This window comes from Populus trichocarpa, chromosome 10 (assembly GCF_000002775.5).
Source record: "Populus trichocarpa isolate Nisqually-1 chromosome 10, P.trichocarpa_v4.1, whole genome shotgun sequence".
In the NCBI taxonomy this organism is placed as follows: domain Eukaryota; kingdom Viridiplantae; phylum Streptophyta; class Magnoliopsida; order Malpighiales; family Salicaceae; genus Populus; species Populus trichocarpa.
The window spans coordinates 9855964-9882355 of NC_037294.2; the positions used below are offsets into that span (position 1 = coordinate 9855964).

Here is a 26392-nt window from a genome sequence, read left to right on the forward strand (position 1 = left end):
CTATTAATGAAACTCAACAATTTTATTGCTGTTGAATATTGTACCTCCCATTAATTATTAATTAATCAATTTAAGAAACACATTGTGTCGTTAAATCATTATAATCGCATCTATAAAATAATAAAATATTATTTATTGAAATAACATTATGTATTTTTTCTATAACTTTACTATTCACTGATCCAGTATGCTTTTTCGATAGTTTTTTTTAAAATTTATTTTTTAATATTGAATTACTTTAGGAATTGTGTTTAGGAAGTTTTTTTCATTTTATTTTCATTAGATTATTTACCGGTATTATAGATTTTTTTTAATTTCAATCTTCAACACTAGATCTATTAAAAGTATGGTCATATTTTTTTTTATTGTTTTCTATGAATTTATTTTGATTTTATGATCTAGTTCACGAGTTTAACATGTTAACCCGAAATAACTCGAGTTATTTTTTGAACCACTTTTTCTATTAATTTTTTTCGATTTCATTCTTCAACATTGGGTTGGTTTAAAATTAGGTTTCATATTTTTTTTTTATTTTCTTTATATTAGATTATTTTGATCTAATGACTCGGGTCATAAGTTTCATAGGTTGACCTGAGTTGACTCTATTTATTTATTATTGAATATCTTTTTAATTAGGCTTAATAATTTTTTTTTATTTTTTATGAGTTTATCCCAATCTCATAATCCAATTCGCGAGTTTAATAGGTTAACTCGGGTTGACATGATTCATTTCTATCCTTTTTTAATTGATTTTTTTTTTCAATTTCACCCTCCAACAACTCAGTTTTTTTTATTTCAATTGCATCCTTCAATATTAGGTTGTTTGGAAATTAATTTTCTATTTTTTTTTCAATTTTTTTTTATGGAGTTGTCATGACTTATGAATTTAGTTTTTTTTCCTTAATTTCAACCTTCAACATTGTATTTGCAGGAAATAGAGCTTTGTGATTTTTTTATTTGTTTTTAATAAGTTATCATCGTCTCATAATCTAGGTTGTGAGTTTAACATGTTAACCCAAATTAATTTGGGTTTTTTTATCCTTTTTTTTAATTTAGTTTTTTTTTTTATTTCATCCTTCAACATTGGATTGGTTGAAAAATGAGTTTCATATTTTTTTTATTTATTTTTCATGTGGTTATCCCGATCTCATGATCTGGGTTGTTGGTTTGACAAATTAACTTGGGTTGATCCTGTTTTTTTTTGTCATTTCTTGATTTTTTTTTAAAAAAATTTATCTTTCAATGTCAAGTTGATTAGTAATTGATTTTCATAATTTATTTTAATCTGTTTTTTATAAGGTTATTAAAATCTCATTACCGGGGTCAAATATTTAACATATTAATCCAGGTTGATCCAATATATCATATCTCAATATTTAAAAATAAATGTTATCTAATATATTCCCGTATAAATATTCTTTAAAAATATTATATAATACAAATCATATTTTAAATTTATAATTATTATTTTTATTATGAATCATGTTAGGAATAATTATATATTTTTTCATGTTAAAAATTAATTCAACTTGTAGCACAGGGCGAGAAATAATCCACTCAATTACAAAATAGGTTAATGATTGTACCGTTCATGTATTATAATTAATTAAATAATTATATATATTTTTATTAATTTAAGTGTTGATTGAATTCCTTTATTAATAGGATCAAAGTAATTTTCTTATTCATCTAATATGTTCCATGATAGCACCGGAGTTGACAAAGACATCATGGCTAATCATGCGACACGAGTTTTGGCTTCATTGACGTATACTTTTTCTGATTTATTTTTATAAGGTAAGGAAAATAAAAATAAAAAACACCATTCACCGCTAATAATAAGATTCTCCATCTTATTCTGCATGAAAACAAATTAATTGAAAGTGAAAAAAGAAGAAGGAAGGAAACTGGTAGAGATAGCCATCGCCTTTCATTATCCAAAATGAATACCATATTTAATTCCATCCAGCCACCATCAATTTCATCATCATGTCTCTCTTCTCCAAAATCAACAACCCACATCAATTTTATCCTTGAATTCAAACCCCATTAACTTTCAAGACTTTCCAATGCGAAATCGGCCGTTATGGTGGTGCTGGCGAAAGTTGCAGCCACAGTGCCAGCTTGATGGAGCTGGATTTGACTATGGTGGAGGTGGATATGATGGTGGCAGCTAGGATGAGTTTGATTTGGTTCTTAATTTGTGATTGAATTTGATGACTGTGATCTGACCTCTTTCCGGTGGCTTAAGCATGCAAACAACGATGGCTGAGGATCCTAATGGAGAAAAAAGCAAATCACAGCTTAAAGGACATGTATCGTCTGATTAACCATGATGCTAAACTCCCTAAACTCCATTACTAATGGAGAGGAAATATTAAACAAATAGATTCAACAGGACTAAATCAAAGCTCAGTATCTTAACCTTAAAGTTCCGTCCGAGAGCGAGAGGGGAGGGGGAATCTTTTGTTATTTTTCTCCATTTTTCACGGTATAAATGACGCACCTTTATCAACTCAACAATGATTAGTTACAACTTACAAGAAACCCACAGTGCTGGTATGGTATAGCAAATTTCTCACAGTTTTGACAAAAGGGGGTAAAATAAATACACATCGATCTCAAAAGAATATTTACTATGAGATAATTTTACAAAGATTAACAATCTAACTAAACGAGCCAATTAGTAACCTCAAACCACTCAATTTTGGGGTGCCCTTGCCCCTGAAACTTTGATTTCAGCAAACACAAAATCCAGGAGCTATTCATCGAGAAAGTGATCCTTCTTCATTTTACCTCTAATCGAATGTTACGTAACGATCAGATGGTATAATGAGATTAGCACAGCTTACTTGGATTTACATCATTGCTCCGAAGCATCTAGTTTGGGAGGCAAGAGGCTTAGGAAGCTCCCTTTAACAGGTTGATTGGGAGCCTCGACTGACTCATCTTCTGTTATATTATGAACCACCATAATAAGAAATAAAAAAGGGAATGCAGCCTGATCAAGCTACAACAATGTTCAATAATATACATCTATTATTCTAAGAACATGATAGTGTTAACTTGCATCATCTACAGACGATTTTGAAAGAATTTTCTCTTAAAAAAAGTGCCAGTGATATGAATGAAATTCTGAAACTCGAACAAGGATTTTGCACTTGCTTATTTCAAAGAGAGCTAAAAGACATCACCCGACAACTTCAAGTAATACTAACCATTACGCGCTAACCCAATTTCAGCACTCTCATAAATAAATGATAGTTTGATCTGTCGGTTAATAATGAACCAGAAAGAAATATCACCATAAGCATAAGAAATATTTTTAGGTTTTCATTTGGTATGTGGGATTATGAGATTAGAAATTTGGAAGTAGTATGTTAAGGGGTTAGGTTTTGAGAGTCGAGTGTCAAGGACATAACGAGAGTGTTGAAGGTGAAGTGTTTATGATGATTGGGAGTGAATAATATATTAGAAGTGTATATAGATCATGATAGTGGGACCCATGCTTAATAACAGGATTTATATATAAGCAGTTATAAATAGGTAATTGATCAGTGTTTCGCAGCGAGTATAAATTTTTTTTTTAGTAAAACACAAAAAATTAATATGCAAGTTTTTCAAATTTATTATTTTTAATTTTCTAATTATAAATAAAAAAAGTCTATGAGAATTATTTATATTAATCAATACAAAAAATAAAATATTCACGTGTCTATTCAACTCGTCTAACAGTAAGTCAAATATTTTTTTTTTCAATACAAAAAACTTAATGTATAGGTGTTATTAATGCGACTTTTATACCAAACACATGACCTAGGACATGAAATTGAAATGACCCCATAAATAGAAAAACGAAAAAAATACTAGCAATTTTTTTTAAAAAAATGCTTTAAAAAAAAAGACCAAAGTTGACCCAGGTCATAAGACCAGAATGACCCCATTAAAGGCAAACCTGAAAAAAACAAAAAAGTTTGATTCTTAACCAAACAAATATTGAGAGATGAAATTGAAGAAAATAAATCAATATAAAAACCACTGAAACTTAATGTTAAGGGAAAATTTTAATGAAATTAAATGTTTAGGGATGAAATTAAAAAAAAACAAATTAATTAAGAAAATAATTAAAAAATAACAATTAAAAAAATTAGCACCAAGCTTGACATAAAATTCAATGAAAAGAAATGCTCAAGGATGAAATTGAAAAAAAAAAAATCAAGAAAATGACCGAAAACCAAAAAATAACAATTAAAAGAATGATGATCAAATTTGATAAAAAATTAACAAAATCAAATAAATAGAGACGAAATCAAAAATAAAATCCAATTAAAAAAATTAATGTAAATAAAACAATTGCAATTAAGAGAATAAGGACTGAATCAAAAGAAAAAAGAAATTGAAGGGTTGATATAATTTTTTACATGGCCAACACGCAATCCAAGGAAGAAAAAGAAGGAAAAGAAAAGAAAAAGTCAATTGACGTCAAAACAGACCTCACTACTATACACATGCCACCTAGGAAGGAAGAGGATGCCGAGACCACCATTCAAATTATGTGGCGAAAGTTTGATTTCAACCACCGTCTTCAGCAACCTTTTTTTTAGTGCACAAAATAAAAAATGCTCCTATGACTAAACAATAATAATAAAAAAAACCTTTATGGAATGACAACCACACCCTTAAAGCCAAAGCTAAGAAATTTAAATGGTAAGGGTAATTGAGTAATTCAATTGTTCAAAAAATTATATAAAAAAACGAAAACGCCCCTAGAACTAAATGAAATAAAATATTAGAAAATGACAATCAAGCTCCTGAAACCAAGGCTAACAAATTTACACAGTAAGGGTACTTGCACAATTCAATTGTTCGTGATAAAATTAAAACTATAATAGCCCCTAGACCAAAAGTTCTAATGTTTACTCTCTACAAACAATACGATAATTGCACTGTTATTAAAAAATGAAAAGACAGTGATAACCCCAAACAAATTAAAAATGATAAATTGATTGTGTACAAAAACCATTATATCCCTCTAGTAAAGCTTTAAAAATTAAAAAAATAAAAATAAAAGAATAATTTCACAATAATCCATCCTAGACACATTTTATTATGAATGGACTTAAAAAAAAATGTTTTGTTTAGTATTTTCCTTAATATTGATGAGACCTACGTTTTAAAGCTGACGGATTTGATTAAGGGACCGAAAACTTCCCAATTCCCATGCTTGGAGGGCAGCACTTCACCCCAAAAGTGGGATGAGGTGTCACCCTCCATAACTACTCATCCTCTCAAAAATTGTGCGCCAAATAGGGTAAAAGGGCCAGTAACTTCTTACTCTCTTTCGGGCTTTTCCCCTCGTAAGAACAGTATCTTCATAAAAAATATGGGAGAGCTTCAAAATCAATAAATTTATGGGAACTTGTATAAAAAAATAAAAAACTACCTCCATTAATCAAAGCAGCAAAGAATCAAACAAACTACATAGGTTCAAAACGAGTAAGATCATGTGAACATAATCTCAGATCACATTTCAATTGTTTTTGGCTTGACATGGACTTTGTATTAGATTACCCCACTCATTCTAAAAAAACTAAAAACAATTAATTTTTTTCTTTTAAAATAAAACAACTTACCAAAAAGCGACTTGACGGAGGGCCTCTTAGATTTTGTGCTCTTTTTCTTTAATTCAGCTGCATAATGGATGTAGAAAAAGAATCACCAATAAGGATCATGTGAAAGTGGATGGTTGCAAAAAATTAAACTTGTGCTCTTTACACGGGTAAACTTCCATATTGCACCTATATATTTGATTGAAATTTCACCTCTACCCCCATAGCTTATATTTTCTCAATGATACCCTTCTTGTTCCCAAAAAGTTCTAATGTAACCATTAACCATCAGATAGCCTACCTTTTGAATTTGGTTCTTGAGTTTTTTTTTTTTTTAGTTTTTTAAGACTCTTCATGAAATGCTATTACATGTATAGTTCCTGTAGTGCATAAAAGTTAAGGGTGATGCCTTGCCAAACACTTCCATTATTAACAATCCCATTCCCTATCTTAGGTGCGCAATATTATTATATATAAAAAAAAAACAGATTAAATATTCTGGATAATGTGGAGACAAAATACTAATTAGGATAGTCGAGTGGAGAGGATACATTAGATACATATAATTGAAGAGATGGAAATTATACCGATTCCAGGTAACTGATGATCATTTACAATTTCAAAGTTCTTGTATGTATAGCCAACAAAGTTAATATCTTTAGATGAAAGCATCTGCAAAAAAGACAAAAAAAAAACATTTAATCAACATCTAGACGCCAGAAACATTATTTATCACCAATTAATTAAACTTTTAACTTGCAGGCTATATAAAGCAAATAGCTTTTGTGTTGGTGCTACAACGCTCCAATTAAATTCACAGGCCAATCTAGCACCAAAGAAAATCTTAAGCCAAACTTGAATTGTTATAAAGCAAATAGCTTTTGTGTTGATGCTAACAATGCTCCAATTTAATTCATAGGTCAATCTAGCACCAAAAAATTCTTAAGGGGTAGAAATAAGTAACATTTTCATGCATGAGTGTCCACGACCCTCAGAGAAAGGAATACTGTAAATATGTGAATATGGAAAAGTGGAAAGTTCCCCACGATCCCAAATTTCTGCTTTTCTGAATGGTTTTCCTGTTTTCTGAGACCGCAGACATGTGTATCCCTAACTCCCTGATTATCTTATTTAGATTCTAGATAGTTCCCATCTTGACCACTCCGAAGAACATACATATATAAATTAATAAAGGAAACTAAAAGAGAAACTCTGCAGATGGTGGTTCTAGTTCTGATAAACTGTTGCTGGGAAAGAATCATCTATGCTTCTGGCTTGTGGAATTGGAGTTTCACAAGGTCTTATCATTAGTTGATGCTCATTTGTTTTGATGTAAATCAGTTGATAGCATTACAGGAGATGTTAATGGTATATTGATTGGGATTGGCCTTCCTACTGAATTTGTCTTGGAAATGAAACATTCATTCATAAAAAAAATGAAATAGAATGAACAGAAAAATGCACATTCTCTGGTGGAATACTAATCAAAATACCCCAAAAGTAACTCAACATAAACAACAGAATTCGTATGTACCAACCTTTCTCCATGGACCAGATTTTGCTGAAGTTTGAATTTGGTCATCAGCCTAAAAGAATCACACGAATGATAGAAAAGTTACCAAGACAAAAGTATCTAAATAAGTGATTAAGATTTTTAGACCAATCAATCTACCTCTTCAAACTTCTCAAAATTTTGAGTATCCAACTCATCATTGACCTCAGGAATAAATGCAGCTTTCATTTGATATAATTTCTCCCACTCAGTACCTTCAAACCATGGGTGAGCCTGAAAATAACACGGTAAACAAGTTAATTTTATCAATCTCGATTTTATCTGGAGTATTGCTAATAGAGAAAGAAACCAAAAAAATTTAGAACAGAACACCACAACACCTTTATTTCATCCACGCCTTTTGTTCCAAGCCTCTGGTCAACATTACATAAGAGTTTGCTAATAAGGTATTTTGCCTCGGGAGATAACTTTGCTTCTTCTGGAAACTTTAAATGATTTCTCCAATTTACTATCTGCAGAAAATGAAAACAGTGGAACTACTAAGGGGTGATGATATTGGAGAGAATGGGATGAAATGCTCCAGAGGTTAACACTGAAAAAGGAAAAGAACTTAGAAGCCAGTGCTGACAATTAAAGGTTTGTTAACATTTGGGCAAAGTTTGAGAAGTTACCAGCTACAAAATCACAATTGAACTGAATAGCATGGTTTTGAGTAGGTAAAGAGATCAGAAAAAATAACGAGTAAACATGTTGGCAAGGCTCATTTCAACATGCATTAATCACAATCAAGAAAAACACAATTTTCTCTTGACAAATAAGTACACAATCACAAGATTACCTTCCTACAAGTTGACATGGGATCGTCTGAGTAAAACGGCGGGTACCCCACAAGCATTTCATACATAATAGCACCAATGGACCACCTGGATGTAAGAAACTAAGTCACACCTGAAAGGGTCTCAGAAAAGAAAAATACTAAGGGCCATTTTCAGTATACCAACCAATCACATTCCATTCCATATCCTTTCTTCAACAAGACCTCTGGGGCAATGTAGTCAGGAGTTCCAACAGTGGAATAAGCCTGCAACATTATAATATTGAAGGTTTAAACAATAGAAATCCCAGTGGAATTCCCACGGATACTACAGATACCTCGGTGGGAAGAGAAGTTTGACAGGAAAATGATAGGTTAAAATAACTATTAAAAACAGATTTTTTGTAGTGAAAATAATTATTAAAAACAGAAAGAAGGTTGATAATTGTAAAGGAGATGAAAACATCCTCCTAAGAAACAAAAGAAACCAAGAAGAAAGAGGCTAAAATAACAGAGCTTTCCAGTCTCTCTACATATCCACTAAGAAAACCCAACTAAACCCATCCAAAGAACAGCACCATGAAGAAGCTGGGAAGAGTATTTTATAATTCTAGATAAATGCTTACTGCCTGTAAATTATAAGCGAAAAAATGAAACCAAGCATTCAGCATAAAGCAGCAGCCATGGCATCAACAGCAATAATGTCTTGATTAACAATGTTAATCCTACGGAATGAAAGGTCATTCCACTACATGACAGTGGGGAACTTACAAGCATCCTCCTGTTCCTCTGCCAGTGTTGCAATTGCTCCTGTTGTGTACGTTTTGGTGCTGCAGGGCATCCATTACTTTGAAGAGCTCCACTAAGATTGTTTGCCACAGAAAAATCCTTTTCTTGGAGATTACTGCAATCTAATGGTTTACATAGTCCAAAATCTGATAATTTCATGTGACCATTTCTATCAAGTAGCAAGTTGTCAGGCTTAATATCTCTGCAACATGAAAACACAGAAAAGATAAGTTCACTATTACAATATCAGAAGTACATGATAAAGAAAGCACATCGACAGTTCAAGACAAATATTGATTTACCTATGAATATAATTATGTTTATGGATAGACTCAATAGCCAGGACAGTTTCCCCAACATAAAACCTGGCCTCATCTTCAGTTAGCGTGTCCTTGCGCATCAATAAAGTCATCATATCTCCACCAGGTAGATACTCCATGATTAGATACAGATACTCTTCATCTTGGAAAGAACAATACAGTTTGACAATGCAATTGCTATCAACCTCCGCAAGTAGATTCCTTTCTGCTTTCACATGTTCAACCTGAACATTTTAGATCCAAACTGGAAATAAGCATAATGAAGAAGAACTCCAATAAAATTGTTAGGAAGGCTTAACAAGACCACATACCTGTCCTCGCCGAAGCATCTCTGATTTCTTAAGCTTTTTCATAGCATACACATGACCTGTTGACTTTTCCCTACAGATTCTAACCTGCAATCTCAAAAGGAGAAGTTCAAAAAACAAATCACTCAATAATTGATGAATTGGTTAAAAGAGCATCACCGCTATAAACACCCAAAAATAAATTTCAAGAAAGAGATCCTGGCTATCAAATAGAGATGCGACGTATAAATGCAGAAACAGTTTAGTAAGAATGTCTGTGTTTCTTCTTGCTATATGCTAGAATGTAGTAGGAAGAAAATACCAACAAGGTCTGTCAAGCTGGAATAGAATATGAAAAGGACATACTTACCTCCCCAAATGCACCCTTGCCTATCATTGTCAATGGCTCAAAATCATCAGCACCCATTTTATGCCTTTGAAGGCGCATGTATTCAGTTTCCTTCTTCTCTAAATACTTAAGTAAGTTATCTTGTTCTTCCTCAGAGACCTCAGCATCAGCTAACTTCTTCTCCAGTACATTACGTCTGCAAGAAATCATAAGCGCCAAAATACCATCACCATCAACTTACTAAGAGTGAAAAGATCTCATGAGTGAGATGGTCTTTCAGAAAAAAATGGTGAATTTTATTCATTCGATGACCACTCTGAAAAGAAACGGAAAAATTTTCATGCACCCTTTGAGCTGAAAGAATCAATCATAGTGTTGGCATCTAATGGTCAGTAAGAATGCAATGCTCATGAACTCATACAATACACATGCAGAAATAAGAATCAATCATAGTGTTAGCATCCATATTGATTTCTAAGAGGGCACCAGAAAGCCATCAGATTTGTTATGTATACTTTCACCCCATTCAGATTCTACCCTATCCCCGTGCATATTCTTCTGTTATTTTACTTCCATAAACACCATAAAATCTGTAGTGAAAGGAATTTTACACAAATAAATTGCTTTGCTTTTAAAGATCCATATTTTACAATCAAGCAATAGACACCGTGTTAAGACATCCCAAAACCACCCAAAATAGATTTCGAAACAGAAAATAGAAGTGAATGTTATAGGGCACGTTGTCCATCTTCTAAACTTCAATTTGAGAATGAATCATCATTAAATGCTGCTTTCCTTAATAGGGAAACTGTTTACGGAATAAGGATAAAGCCAAACAAGCGTTACTGGTGAATAAAAGTATCACTATAGGATTTTATAGCAAAAGATAAAATGACCGCACCCTAACCACATCAGATAAGTATATTACCCACCTTCATTGATAAGGTCAGACATTGGAGACTTTGAAGTCAATCTGACTATGTGGGCCAAAGAATAATTCCTAAGGCTGGGCCTTAGCTAGGGTTAGTACTCTTCTAGATAAATTGGGCCTGTCATCACATATGACGCCACACTAGTCTACCTCCAAAAACTTGATAAACCAGTACAAAGACTCGCCAAACTATCCATGTCAAATTCATAATCTCGTTTTCTTTATTTCTTTATCTTTTATAAAACAAGAAGACCAGAGTATCCAATCATTGTTTTTCATAATTAAATTAGAAGTTGACAGAACAATGCATTTGCTATTATCTAGAAGTTATATACAAAACAAACCCTTAAGTGGCACCAAAGAAAAAGAAAGGGTAATGTACTATACAAGGAAAAATTAAAATAGAAACCAGAGGATCCTTAGTGGCCAATTCAAACGGATAAGCCAAAAGATGAAGTATGAATATTAACAGGAAAGTAATTTTACTTGAACATCATTGCTATGAAAAGATGCATTAAATCATACCGCTCCTTCCTCTCTTGCAGGTCCTTCATTTGCTTCTTATAATGGTTCTCAATATACTGCTTTGCAGCGGCAACCTTCTGCCTTGTTACATTTGATGGTGCTTCTTCACTGTTTGGGGCTTTTGATCCCTCCTTCTCATTGCCTGCAGTATCTTTCTTTTTCGCAGACTTCAGCTTATCCTTTGACTTTAACCTATTGAACCAACACCCTGTAGACTCCATATGTTTCACTTGACAATTATTTCAAATTTTGTGGGAGACAGAGCCCTCTTGTCACAGGCTCACAGCCCTGCACTCTTAAATATATGCATTTGATTTCATAAGTTACTGAAGATGCACCCTTTGGCTTAGGCACTCATTTGACAGATGAAGCAGATTCTTATGCTCCACACATTACCAAGGAATTCAAGAATTTCCTCTGTATCAAAAAGACACAAACAACTTGAATTAGCTTGGCATAATCATCATTGCATTCTCCGCAGACTTGTCTCCAAGCAATTGCAAGAAATCAGAACTGCAAACATATAAACCAGCATACATTTAACAACTTTAGACAACACAATATCAAATCTCCCAAGAATCATAATCTCAAAAACATAAGATGCCTGCCTCATTAATGAAATTTCTGCATCGCTTCTTTTGTTTTTCAAAATCAGTACAGAATGTTCCTCGATTTCATTAACAAACCACCCCCAGAGTTCTAAACCTTAAACATCAAAGCACGAAACTATAGAACACAAATGTTGCCTCCCTCAACAACTTTGACTTCTTGACAAGACTCATCTCGAGCACTTAATTACAAACCAATTCTCAAATTAGCAATCTATCTACATCTCCTAACACTAACAATTATTCGATCAGTCTAATCCATAAATACCAATCAACTTGAGTTTCTTCACTAATTCAAAATATTTATAGCCAGACTCTTCCTAAAATTTTCTCACCAACAAAACAGAAAGTAATAACTAAAAAGCAGACATTGTATTTTACTAATTCAGAAAATAAAAATAAAAATAAACAAACAACTGTGATTAGACCTAATACTAAATTTACTAATTCTTCCACAAAACAACAAACTCAAGATCCTAAAAATCCTAATCACGCAAGTCCCCCCCCCCCCTACATTTTCCGTAAACAAACAGAAATTCAGAACTAAAAAATTCGAAACCAGACATATCCTAAAGAGTTTTTTTAAAAAAAATCAATAAACTATAGAGCAATAAAATTCAAAATCTCAGAAAAGAATCACTGATGTTTCCTACATTTTCTCACTAACCACACATAAATCCAAATCCTCAAACTCGTAACAGGAAAATTAACTTCTTAACAAAAAAAAACTAAATTCCGATTAAAAAATCAAGATCGAAACAAATTAGAGAAAGAGTAAGTACCGTAAGGTAAGAAATGCAGAGGTAAGACTAAAGAAAGAGAAGAAGCGGAGATGTCGGAGAAGAAGAGAGTGAAGAAGAGAAGAGCACTTTGTCTTCATGATTTTGATGACCCGTTCTGTTTGTTGTTGAAACTTTAAGCGCGCGCTCTCTCTCTCTCTCGATTTTCTTCCTTTTCTTTTCCTTCGCTTTTCTATTTCTATCAAACTATCAATGCATCAATTCTTTCTTTCTTTTCTTTTTTCTTTTTTTTTCCCCGTGTTCTTAACGTTCTATTCTTTCCACGTACTAGTTGCGAGCTGTTATCTACTTGTAAGAAATTAACCCCCTTTTCTTTGCATTTTCCTTTCTTGTTCACGTTTTATTCATGGTTATGAAATTTTGTTTATACTGAAGAAATGTTTTTTTTTAAGAAATTTAATTTTTTTATGTTTTTAGATTCAAGAAAAGAAAGTCATAATGTTAAAATAAATTTTTTTAAAAAAAATATTTTAAAGTATTTTTAAGTAAAAAATAGTTGTTGATGTAATATCAAACATATTTTTGACCTGTTTATTTTTGCGTTTCAAAAATATTTTTAAAAAAAATTAATTTTTTTTCACTTCAAATTAATATATTTTTAGATCATTTTGATACACTGATATCAAAAATAATTTTTAAAAAATAAAAAAATATATTATTTTAATATATTTCTAAATAAAAAACAAATGTAATCACAGTATTATATATGCTGGTCTAACTAGGCGCAACACCTGGAACATAAATAAGTCAAATTAATTAACCTGCAACATGAATAAAGTTTCCCAGCGTTTTCAAATAAACGTTGAATCTTAATAAAAATAATACTCCACTGCTAAAAAAGACTCAAGATAAAACTACAGCACCTTTGAATTTTGATGTTGTGGTATGCTAGCAAACGCATTGTAAATCTAAATCCAACCATCTAACGATGATTATACTAGATAAACATTAATTATAGTCATATGTAACGTGACATGGATGAAGGCCAGGAATAAAAGAATTTAAAGATTTTTAAAATACTTAATTTTATTTATTTATATCTTTACTTGTCTAGAGTTTTTTTTTTTAATTTGTCCCTTGTTTTTTTTATTTGTTTTTCTTTTGTCAAAGTTATTTTTATTTTTATTTTTATTTTTATTTTAACACTCCAATTTAAAAAAAATTTGTTGCCCTCTAATTTATTTTTTATTTCAATTTTCACCATTATTCTTTTAATAATAATTTTTTGTTTTAGATTCTTTTATGTAATTAATCTTTCATCCTTCGATGTTTGATTTATTGTGAATTGAATTTCATAGTTTTTCCACCTATGGTGCTTTTCAATACAACTATTGGGTTTGAAAAGTTAACGAGGTTCGACATCCTTTTTCTTTGGCTCATTTTTTTTTATTTCATTGCTCTACATTATTTTTTTGTAAAGACTGGTTTTATGGTTATCTTTAATTCTCTATCGGTTTATCTCGGTCTCATGACCTGGGACACAAGTTTTGCAGGCCTTTTTTAAATAGAGTTTTTTTTTAAATCGTTTTATTTGTATTTGATTTTTTAAGATATTATTATGATCCATCTATATTTTTTTTTATATATATACATGTGAACTCTGGTTCTAAAAATAAAAAATATTTATTTTTAGATAATATTTATAACATGTCTGGCCTTGCATGATATTTTTTTCCTTTTACTTTATTTAATAAATTTCATGAGTGTTTCTATTTTATTGATTTTAATAAACAAATTTAGTAAACACAACCAGATAAATGTCTTATTTTGCTAAATCAAAGATCTTGATTCGCATTTATCTCCTTTTTTTTCTAATTTCTCTTTTAGTTTTTGTTAACGATTTTTTTTGTTTATTTACATAAATTATTATCGATTTATTTAATTATATACTTACATAAGCTTTTTTATTTACACTTTGAATTTTTTTATGTAAAATAATACAAAAAAAAGACTGCATATCTTTTTTTAAAATAAACATATATACAACTCGTGGCGGAGTGCATGTTAAATAGCTAGTAAATTAAGAAAAGATGTTATTAGGAGGGGATGAGGTCCGACCAATAGAAGATAGTATGAGGATATTAATTTGCCAAAATCAGGAGTGGATTTAGACAAATAACTTGTTTACAATTTTGGGCTACACTGTGAGTCAGTTTTTTTTTAACATAGCAAAAAATATCCAAGTCGTAAAGAAGAACTTGACACTGTTATTAAATCTAATCTAGCAGGTCAACTTAAAGACCTTCCAGTCCAAACCCTTGCTTATCCTAGATTTAAAATTAAATCATGTGGATGTTGTCCCGGCATGACTTGATCAACTTGGTCAGTCTAAAAACAACTTGGCCGACCGGTAAAAAAAACACGAGGATGAAATTGACAGAAAAAACTCTCAACCCAACTTCTTGTCTAACTCAAGTTTAAAATTAAACTACATGGAAATCACTCCGACATGACCTAGTCAGCGTGGTTGGTCCCAAGGCACCCGGCCAACCGAAAAAAAAAAAATCTTATGACAAGATTTAAAAGAAAACAATGGAATTGTTTTTTTTTTCATGTAACTTTTTTTCTTCAACTCAATCCCTTTATGTTGATTTTTTTTTAATTGAACTTGGTATTTTGTTTCCATTTTCTCTCTGTGGCCTCTTGCGTAGTCATAAAATATCTTGACATTGAGTTTGTTTGATTGTCGCAATGTGAATTCACATAACAATGAGTTTCTTCTCTTCTCTTTTTGTCGTGTAACTTTTTTTTTCTATTCAATCCTTTTATGTTTATTTGTTTTGTGAATAAACTTGGTATTTTTTTTAATTTTCTCTATGGCATTCTCGAGTAGTCGTAAAACATCCTGATACTGGGTTTGTGTTCGATCGTTGCACTATGGATTCAATGGTGCAATTGTTTTTTTTTTGACATGTAACTCTTTTTTTATCCTTTCCACTTACTTGTTTTGCAGTTGAACGTGGTATTTTATTTTTATTTTCTCTTAGTGATCTTCTCGCATAGTCAGAAAACATCCTTACATTGGTTTTGTGTTTGATCATGCAAAATTTGGCCAAGTTTTCCATTTCAAAGAGATTTAAATAAGATTGACAAAAAAAAAAGAGCTATGAAGGAAGAAGAAACAAATCAAATTGCAAAATCAGAGAGAAAAAATGAAAAAAAGAAGTGAGAAAACGTTCACCGGTGCCATGCTATGGATAATTATCATATACAAGTCACTTAAGGAGGACGGGGATGCCGAGACAGTTTTAGAGACACCAAACATGAATGTCTTTGGAGGTGGCAGGGGACTACATGCACCACACAAAATGATTTTACACGCAGACTTATACATCAACCTTTTTTTAAAAAAAAAGAAACTTTGGTCTCTACTTCTATAATAACTCTTCAATTAAGCCTTAGATTCCATTTAACCCATTCAATTTAATCCATAATTTGATAATAATTCTTCAATCGGGTCCCGACTTTCATTCGATTCAATCCCTAATTCGATAATAACTCTTCAATTAGGGCGTGAATCTCATCCCGCTTGATCCAAACCCTCTTCTTTCAACCTAGTCCCTTATTCTCTATTAAGTCTTCAATTTAATTCCATTTTTCATCCAATCCAAGCTTAAACGAGGCCCAAGCGGCGATAGAATAGGAAAAGAGAAGGGGAAAGAAATAGATAGCTATCTGATTGAGTTAATGTATCATAGTCATGTTCATGATCTGAGTTGCATATTTAAAGTTTACCCCGATTGACCTTGTGTCATCCAATATGTTACATTCTCAATATTAAAACAACATAAAAATATCATTTTTTAGGTCAGCCCACAATTTTCTCGGTCTTTTGAGTTGACTTTGAACTCACCAAATTAATTGGCTCATATCGTAGCAACTCTCATAAGATTTAATTTAAATCTCAACCCGGGCAAGCAGTCATGTATAGAGTTTTCAAGGATAGGTCATTACCCCGGGTTTATTGACATTATCAATTAGTTCTCCATGATCTGTCTTTTTTTTCGATTTTTTCATTATAAATGAAGTTTGACCATCATTGACTCATGTTTTTTTTAACCATATCAGGTTTTAATCGAGCCAACCTTATATATTATGGGTTTATGTCATTTGTTTACAAAAATTGCTCTTGAGTCTGTTTGTTATGCCTTGAAATCATACTCGCAATGAAACGCAGCCAACAAAACTAGTTAGCCATTGCTAACCCAAGCTCTCTCACCGTTCACGCTCCCTTCTCACAAACAGGTTGTCGTTTAAAAAACATGTTTAGATATTAATTTTTTTGTAGATAGTCAATTTATAAAGTTAAGTAAAACCAACGCTTTATATCTTGCTTAAACTGGTTATTTCATTCTCCGTAAGTTACTTAGAATATCTACAATTTTCTCAGCAAGTTAAGAAAACACAAGGGTGTATATGAATTTTTAAAAACTATAGAGGGTTAAAAGCAGAGATAATGCCCACCTCCGGTACATCTACTCGAAATAATTTTTCGTGAAAATCAGATTTGAAATGAGCTAATTTTAAACACGACACGACAGGGATTCGGTTCCTGTGAAAAAGCCACCCAAAATACCCTTATCATTAAGAAAAGACAAGTGGAAGGGCAAAGCATCTGAACGAATGATCAATTTCTTGCTAATAATGCTTAACGGGCACACACTTTTCATGTTTATTATTTTATAATGCCCAGGCTATATCACACTTGTAACGGTGGAGCCAAGAAAGTTGACTTTTGTCCCTCATTTCTCCTTTTAAGATTTACAGGGGTATTTAAAAGCATGATAAATATTATTTTTTAAAATATTTTAAAATAATATTTTTTGAAAGAAATTATTTTTAGGCAGGGGAGTTTCCCCACAAGTAGGGCAACATGGGGGACCATTTTTAAAGACGTTAGGACAGGCATCAATTCAAAATAAAGAGGGAAAGGCTATATGAAAGCTGTAGACATTAATGTGTCACATTATTGGACCTGATTTATCCTACTTGTCCATTAATACATCATTATCAGACCTCATAGGGACGCAATTGGGTGCCAGCTTGTGGGGTTAAAAATACTTTTTTGCTTGTTAAAATGAACACTTCCTGGACAGCTATGTTTTAACCTAGCTTATTTATGTACTTATTTTTTTTATATAAAAAAAATTATTTTATTTTATTCTATTCTTGCTTTAATTTTTTTTAATGTTTTCAGATCATTTTGATGTGTTGATGTCAAAAATAATTTTAAAAAAATAAAAAAATATTATTTTGATGCATTTCCGAGTGAAAAGTACTTTAAAAAACAATCACTGCTATATACTCAAATACTCCCTAAACCTCCTTGTAATCAATTACTCACCACTTGAATCAATTTTTTGCAACCTTTCCTAACATTAAAGAATATATATTTGATTGATGGATACTTAGCTTAATTTGATAATTTGCTTGGCATATGAAACAGAGCTTTCTTCAGAAATCAAACGAAAAGCAAGAGAGAGCAAGTTGAGAAGGTTTGACATGGTGGTCAAAATGATACTTGCTCAAAATTTGATTTATTTTAATTTTAATATTTTTAATTGTATGTTAAAAATAATTTTTTAAAAAAATTAAATAAACATTATTTTAATATGTTTTTAAAAAAACATTTTAAAAAATAATTAAAGTAAAAACAAATAATAAATAAGTACAGAACATCTATCAATGTTGCAAGTTTTTTACACAACTTGTCATGTGTGACAGAAAAAAACACACTCCGTTTAGCCTCATGCGAATATATATACTCGCACTTTCTAAATGTCTTGACAGCAATTCTCTTGAAACACTTTTTCCAGGATGAGATGACAAGATTCTTGAGATAGTTTTGGAATCTTGAATATTAAAAAATCCAATCGATTAAGTTACAAATGATTGTATTTTTGAAACATAAAATTGCATGTTTCAAACATCCTCTTGAATGCGATGTTGGACTAAATTAAGGCATTTGTCTTTACTTTCTAGCACAAGACAGTCACTAAGCCACCATGTTCTCTTCCGAGGAAACAAGAGAAGGGGCTGGATAAACATGGGGGGTTTCGATTTGGGGTACTAAAAATGCCCCTACCAAGTTCCGAGAAGGAAGATTCAAGTCAAACAACATGATAGATGTTGGCATAGACGTGGTGTGGATGCCTGTAGCATAGGTAAAGCTAGGAGAACAAAAGGTTTGGTTTTGTATTTTAAAAGTGTTTTTTAAAAAATTAAATTATTTTTTTATTTTAAATTAATATTTTTTCATGTTTTTAGATATTGTGTTGATGTCAAAAATAATTTTTAAAAATAAAAAATATTATTTTAATATATTTTTAAATAAAAAATATTTTAAAAAATCAACACCAAATATTTTTACACATTCTAGAATAGTTTTATTGTAAGTGTAGGAATTAACAATGCTGCAATCTTTGCAGGGAACTCAAGTCCACTCGACACTATTAGAGATCGTACCTCACTCGAGCAATTCTCTATTTTTCTTTTTAACCCAGTTCTCCTTGTTTGTGTGTGTGCGCGCGTGTGTATGACTAAGATCACAAAATCCAACGCTAACAATAATTTTTATTTTGAACCAATCAGGAATTTACAGAACAAGAAACATAGAGATGAAGAAGAAAAGCATCAATCTACGTATAGGATACCGATTTGTGCTATTAAGCTGATGAATATAACTTGCTTAGATTTTACTGTCCATTTGACAGTGTTGATTTCTTGAGAGTTGATGCGATAATTGACGAGTTGGAAATTCCAAAAGTAATTTTTATATAACGAGCAAAAAACTGTTTCACGGGGCTTAATGAGGGTTTTAAACTCTTTCGAGAGCATTGGAAGATTCAGCTTATGTTGCTTTTCCTTTCTTGTGTTCGTCGACTCCTTCGAGAGACCAGATTCTAGGACTAACACGAGAAACGGGGACTGTTTGATTTTATACAAGATGGTGCTAAGTGAAATTGAGCATGAGGCCTGATAGCAACTTATTATTAATAACTATATTCTTGGCAGTTTTTTCAGCAGATTAAAAGATGTTTAAGAGTGCGGAAGTAATTACTTTTCAAAATATTTTTCACTTGAAATACATCAAAATAATATTTTTTTATATTTTAAAAATTATTTTTTACATTAACACATTAAAACACAATTTGAAAATATAAAAAAAATTAATTGAAAAAAATAAAATTCAATTCAATTTTTTTAAAATATATTTTTAAAACATAAAAACAGTTCTAATGATAAATCTAATAATTTATATATTTTCTTTAAGAATCATTTTCCCAATGGAGATATAAAATCTGGCCTGAAGGCCTAAAATTCATCCGAAATGTTGTTGCAGGTTGCCATGTTGGGCTTTAGGTTCACAAGATAGGTTTTGATCCATATGAATCTTTCCTTTCGAAAAAATAATAAGAAAATGGGCCGAGTTTCCAAGAAATCCCAACGACCCATCTAGGATGATTTCAAATTTTCAATGACTGTTCCGAGCTTCCAAGTTCGAATGCCCAAAATCTTCGATAAGATTAAAAACTGGGCTCAGGTTTAAGAACCCTCGGTAAGACTTAAAAAACGTGCAAGTAATCTTATTTTTACCAAAGCATCTTCTGTTTCAGAGGACTTTTTTTACTCGTAATAAAAGCTGGTATGGTACGAGAAACCAGTGGAACCCACTGCTCTCCAGAGACCCAGAGACCAGTCACTTCGAGTTTACACAGAGTGTAGTCCACTGCGAACCACACCGTGCACGTGCTCACCTGTCATGTCACAATGTCCCACTAAGACTAACTGGTCGGGACGGGACCCATGGTTCCCCTCTTCATCCGGTCAATCACATGATCCTATGCTGATATTTGACCATGTGGTTTCCTTATACACGTTTCAGAAATATATTTTTTTAGTTTAAAAGTGTTTTTAAAATTTTTTAATATATTTTTAATAATTATGAATAATTTTAATATGTTAGCATTAAATATTTTTTTAAAAAAATATATTTTTTAATATATTTTAAAATAAAAAATACTTTAAAAACAACTATTATCACAATAATAAGCTAAAATAATTCTCAACGAAACTCTTTTAAATTTTAACATTAATTTCTTAAAAAAGAAGAAGAGAGAATGTTATTGAATCCAAAAAAGAAGAAGCACTAAATGGGCTTTAGAGGCTCTGTGACCAGCGACTATACTAGAATTATTTGTCAAGGGCGGTAAAAAACTTTATAAGTAAAAAAAATAAGAAAAATATGGGTAGCCAATAATGTATCTTTTAAAGAAGTATAAACACTAAATTAATCATAAACTGTGGACATGAATTATCTAGTAGAAAGTTACAGCTGACATTGGTGATACTTGAAGTAGCGGTTTTGACAAAGCATGTTCAATATGAACTCCACCCTTTAGAATTCAGAAGATCTTGTGGTTGGGACTCTACTCTATGATATTCTAAGCTTTTTTATTATTATTATTTCCTAGTTAAGTCTTTGTATTGGATTCATTTTCCTATTCTTTTTATGTTATTTCCTAGTTTTACAAGCTAATACTATGAACCAAATCAAATCAGATTTTCTTTTAACAAAACAAAAAATATACGGTCTTAAAAAATTATATAGAATTGTTATTAAATCCGGTCTAGCGGGTCAACATAAAAACCTTCTAATCTGACTCGAATTAAAATTAAACCATGTGCGAGTTGTCCTGACATGACTCAATTGACTAGGTTGGTTCAAGTAACCTGACTGACTAGTAAAAAAGTAAGATGATAAAATTGACAAAAAAAAACTTTCAAGCCAACTTGTTGTCTAGCTCGGGTTTAAAATTAAAGCATGTGAGAGTTGCTACGACGTGATCTTATTGACTTGACAAGTCTAAAGACAACCTTATTAACTTAACCAGTCCAAAGACAACCTGACCGACTAATAAAAAAGTAAGAAAAAAATTGATAGAAAAAAAAAAACCTTTCAGTCTAACTTGTTGCCTGGCCCGAGTTTAAAATTAAAATATGTGAAAGTTGGTCCAATATAACTTAGTCGACTTGACTAGTTCAAAGACAACCCGACCAGCTGATAAAAAAATATAAAGATAAAATTGAAAGAAAAATGATGAAATTAACAAGAAAAAACCTCTCAGTACGACTCATTTTCTAGCTTTGGTTTTAAAATTAAATCGTATAAAAATTACAATAATATGATTCAGTCAATTTGACCGGTCCAAAGATAACCCCAATTATTGTTAAAAAAGAGTAAGGATAAAATTGAATAAAAAAAAAAAGGAATGAAAGAAAAAAAAAAAGAAGAGGAAATGATGAACAGTAAAGCTCCATGATATTTTCGAGTCGGATGTGGACGTTGATGTTTGTCCTAGCCTATAATTTTTTTAGTTGGAAACAATCATTTAGATCGGTTATCTTCTAGAAATAGTACAAATTAGATTCATGACCCGTACAATATTATGGGTGATATCATTTTTTTTAAATAAAAAAAATGTGTTGTTAATGTGGTTTTTAGAAAAAAATCAAAATAGAATAATAATTCAATTATAAGTAATATAATGAATATATATATATACACAAATATTTTTTTAATATTAAAATAACAATATATCAGATGACATTCTTTATTTTTATACTTGATAACAAATTAAATTTATTCAGACAATTTTAATTAACTTGTAAAATTTATAACCCAGGTTATTAAATTGCGATAATCACATGGAAAGAAAATTATAAAAAACAAAATAATTCCTAAATAATCTAATGATGGATGATAAAATATTTTAAAAAATCTATCTAAAATATTTTAAAAACTATCTTGAGTCAACCCCGACAAACCATATGAACCTGCAACATGGATTATTAGAACAAGATAACCACGTAAAAAATAAATTGAAAGAAATTACAAATTTAATTGCCAACCAACATTATATTAAATAACAAAACTGGTAAAAAAATATATTTTAAATAAAAAACCTGAGACAACCTGACTGTGATAACCTCGTGAAAAATAAATTAAAAAATGATGAACCTTAATCCCAAAGCAACCCAAATAGTAAAGGATGAGATTAAAAAAAAATTAATATAAAAAAAAAGAAAAACTTTCCAAACCCACGGCTTGGTTCATAAGAATGAGATTATCTTATATAAGACAAATAAAAAAACTATGAAGGTAAATTTTAAATTGTTGTAATTTACTTGTTGTGAGTTTATTTCCAACTTGATATTTTATTTTCATGTTTAATTTATTGCTTTCTTTACTATCTTTTTTAACAGTCCATGCTTTATATTTTATACAATTTACTTATAAAATTATCTTTTTTTCACGCAATTTTCTTGTTGCTTTACATGATTACTTCATCTATCCTTGCAATTGAACATTTTTTATTTTAGTTTTTGCTAATATCGATGCAAACTCTTCATGATTTATTAGCCTAGATTATAATAAACATTAAAATTCATTGATTGAGTTTTATTTATGTAAATCTTTATGCTTACATGTTCGATGAAAATTTATTAATCTTTTAATTATCAATGATTTAAAGCTCATTAATGAGCTATGATATTTTACATGACACACACACACACACACTCCCCATTACGGACGTATGCTCTTTAGGGAATTGTTTTTAAGATTACTTCGTTAATCCTTACTTATTTGGACTTGTTATATATAAATTTTTGAAAGAACCTATAATTAATCATGATGTAGTCACGTACGTCATCTCGTCATGAATTGAGTTTCAAGAATAATAAAAAATCTTTAAAGGAAGAAAGATATTTATATTGGAAAGGACAGGGGAGTATAAAATATTAATCTTGGACATATTATTCATGATAAAATATTCCATTGAAAGTGGATAGATATAATTTTAGAGGCCCTAGACATCAATTCCCCACTTTAATTTATAGAATAAACAGCTTCATGGTTTAATTTTTGAGTCGTAAGCACCCTTTTGTTTAATATTTTGTAACACGGATTTTAGGAGTTAAATTTTAATTTATATTCTAAGAGGAATTGAGTGGAAAAAAACAACATACTGCATTGTTACAAAAAATTTAACAAATCAATTTTTCTATTTAATTGGTCACAATCTATCTTATTCGTCTATTGATGTGGATACCGATTTTTTTTTATTGGAAGCATGAAATTGAATTTAAATTAGTATATAAAAACACGATTAAAATCTTGTTTTTTAAAAAATTTAAATTATTTCTTTTAAATTATATATTTTTTTATTTTTTCAAATCATTTTAATATAATAATATAAAAATCAACATTTTAAAAATAAAAAAATATTATTATTTTAATTTATTTTTAAATAAAAATACTTTAAATTATAACTATTATCATTCTCGGATGCAATAAGCCTAAAGGATTTAAGAGAAGGCACCTAGGTCCCTAATAAGGCCCAAAATACAAACAACCCATTCCATGAACCGAGGGAGGGGGAGGGAAAACATTATCCTGGCCTCCATCAAGCTGCTTAACAATAGCTATACACCCACCGACGACCTCTATGTCCACCAGAGTCACCCTTACACGTGGAAGTAAAAACCATTTAGGTGGTGGCTCAGTAGTAAGAGTTTGAGACCAAGAAGTTTGTTCTTTTTATGGTCTCAGGTTCGAGCCCTGGAGTTGCTCATATAATGGCCACTGGAGACTTACATGGTCGTTAACTTCAGGGCCCGTGGAATTAGTCGAGGTACGCGTAAGCTGGCCCGGACACCCACATTAAACTAAAAAAAAAATCATGAAGTCTCCATTGATAGAGGGCTTATAAGGAGAACATACCCCCTTTTCTCCAGCCCAGGTATGTAAACCATGAAAAAAACCACCTTATTCACACCCACCATCGAGTTTCCAAACAACCGCCATCCCAACACAGAATACAAGTTACAACATCTCCCAACTTTCACTCTAAAAATGTCATATTTCCACCTATTTCTAGACGCATCGGTTGGAAAAATCAGTAAGTGGAGGTCAATTACTTTCGCCCTTAACGGTCAAGAACCTTCATGAGAGGTAGACCTAGCTAGATATCTTTTCATCTCCCCTAATGGGCGATGGGGTGAGGAGGCCACCCCTAAATCAAGAGGACAATGAGAGAACAGGGAGGACTTGGCCATACGAGAACACAAATTTTTTCTGGATACACACATTTTTTTCTTTCAAAATGCATGTTTTAATGGTTATGGGAGGGTAGTCGTTCTTCTACACGTGCATCCTTGATAAGATGATGATGATGATATGAACTCACCACAGTGATTGAACGATCACAAGTTAGAGTGTAGTGATTTTCAAACGAAAGAGTGTTAATGAATTAAATTTTTGGAAGGATATGATAATTAATATGAAGCAAAAATCAAGTATTAGAGTGCTTTAAAATTAAGTATCACTCAAGAATACTATTGTGACAGCGTGTGTATAATCAGTGCCGCTCCTGTACTGTTTATGAAGGCACCCATCGTTGATATTGGTCGATGGAAAACGAATCCATATCTGGCAACAAGAAGCACAGAACAATCCGCAGACCGCCTAGCTGAGTTTGGCCAGCTAGCTTGGGTCAAATCTACTGTACCGAGTTACGGTCAAATGTGATGCTTTCATGCCTAACTTGATAAATGATTTCTTGTTGTTTTTTATGAATTGTTTTTTAAAATGATTTTTGTTTGAAAATATTTGAAAATATTTTTTTATTTTAATTTTTTTAATATCATTATATTAAAACAATCTAAAATACTAAAATAAATTAATTTAAAATAAAAAAAATTAAAATTTTTAAAAATACTTTTAAAATGTAATATGCAGGTTCTCAGTTGGCTTGTCAATTTTTGTAAGTTCAATATCAGCAGACCGGCATAACTCATGGTAGAGCCAACTGGTCAGCATGCATTAAAAACATACTGATAGTGAAGGAACTTCAGACTTAAATCAGAATCAGAATATCCAAATTTTCATAGCCCCCTAAACTACAAGTATATATAAATTTTCATAAAATTAGTGTAATTAATTTGAAAAAAAAAAGTAATCAGAAAACCATATTTATTCATGTCAGAGGGTAATCTCAGAGTACGAAAATAGAGCCTTTTTTTTTTACACAGCCTGATACACATACACGTATGAGCTTATTTTATGAAAATCTTGACCATTAAATATTTAAGATTGTGGATTGAACCGAACGAGATCATGCTATTTCCAGCCACTATAATTTATCACATATCAACCCTCTAAAAATGGAATCTTTTCTTTTTTCTTTCTCCGGGACATGAAAACGCTACCCGATTCTGACCATTACTTGAAGCAAAAGGACCTCGATATCTTAGCTTGCGACCTAGTTTCTCTTTTTTTTTGTGTGGTAAAAATCAGGGTCAAGTATACCCTAAAAAAACTATATTAATTAAACACGAGAATAAGATAGTAATTAATTTTTGATTTAATTAACCCCAGCTGGTAGGTGCGAAGTGACTCCTATAAGTTGCATCTTATGCCATAACAAAAGCAATCTAGACCTCCATTTGATTACTATTAATCTCCATAGGAATTACTCCGATCCCTGTTAATCTACCCCCACCCCCAGGGCATCATGTTTGAAACACAATATGATGAAATAATTTTATTAAATTATAATTATTTGTTAAGGCTAGGAAATAAATAAAATTAACATCTTACAAAATCAAGCCTATGTTTAGATTGGTTCCTATGTTTGGTTCTAATAATAAAGCACCGAAACATATATATAAAAGAAGGAAAGTCCGCTCACGGCCCGGCACCTCCTATGTATATTTATTTGTGGGCGTAAGAATTGTGATAACTAAGTTTGATTTAATATAAAAGATAATTATTACAGTTTCAG

The 26392-nt window shown here is 31.1% G+C and overlaps 1 protein-coding gene across 5 annotated transcripts; it reads right to left on the reverse strand.

The window, feature by feature from the left end:
- Positions 1 to 1899: 1899 nt before the first annotated feature.
- LOC7475393 (uncharacterized) lies at positions 1900 to 12799 on the reverse strand. Of its 5 annotated transcripts, none has more exons than XM_052456813.1 (14): positions 12615 to 12799; positions 11138 to 11554; positions 9703 to 9877; positions 9357 to 9440; positions 9028 to 9269; positions 8708 to 8927; positions 8124 to 8203; positions 7961 to 8045; positions 7503 to 7634; positions 7282 to 7395; positions 7148 to 7195; positions 6197 to 6281; positions 5634 to 5690; positions 1900 to 2277 (listed from the first exon to the last, which is right to left on the reverse strand). In XM_052456813.1, exons 2-14 carry the CDS (start codon positions 11356 to 11358, stop codon positions 2174 to 2176), a joined length of 1647 nt encoding a protein of 548 aa, XP_052312773.1. In that variant the 5' UTR covers positions 11359 to 11554; positions 12615 to 12799; the 3' UTR covers positions 1900 to 2173. The 5 variants fall into 5 exon arrangements, with proteins under 5 accessions (XP_052312773.1, XP_052312771.1, XP_052312772.1 ...); XM_052456811.1 differs by having other exon boundaries at positions 12528 to 12799; XM_052456812.1 differs by having other exon boundaries at positions 11138 to 11650; positions 12528 to 12799.
- Positions 12800 to 26392: the final 13593 nt, after the last annotated feature.

Bases quoted from the DNA above. Each gene is read 5' to 3' on its own strand.
- LOC7475393 (XM_052456813.1), bottom strand. From the start codon at position 11,358: ATGGAGTCTACAGGGTGTTGGTTCAATAGGTTAAAGTCAAAGGATAAG. The intron at 8,046-8,123 runs GTTGGTATACTG...TCTTACATCCAG, and splicing joins TATGGAATGGAATGTGATTG to GTGGTCCATTGGTGCTATTA. The intron at 6,282-7,147 runs GTTGGTACATAC...TCTTTTTTGCAG, and splicing joins AATCTGGTCCATGGAGAAAG to ATGCTTTCATCTAAAGATAT.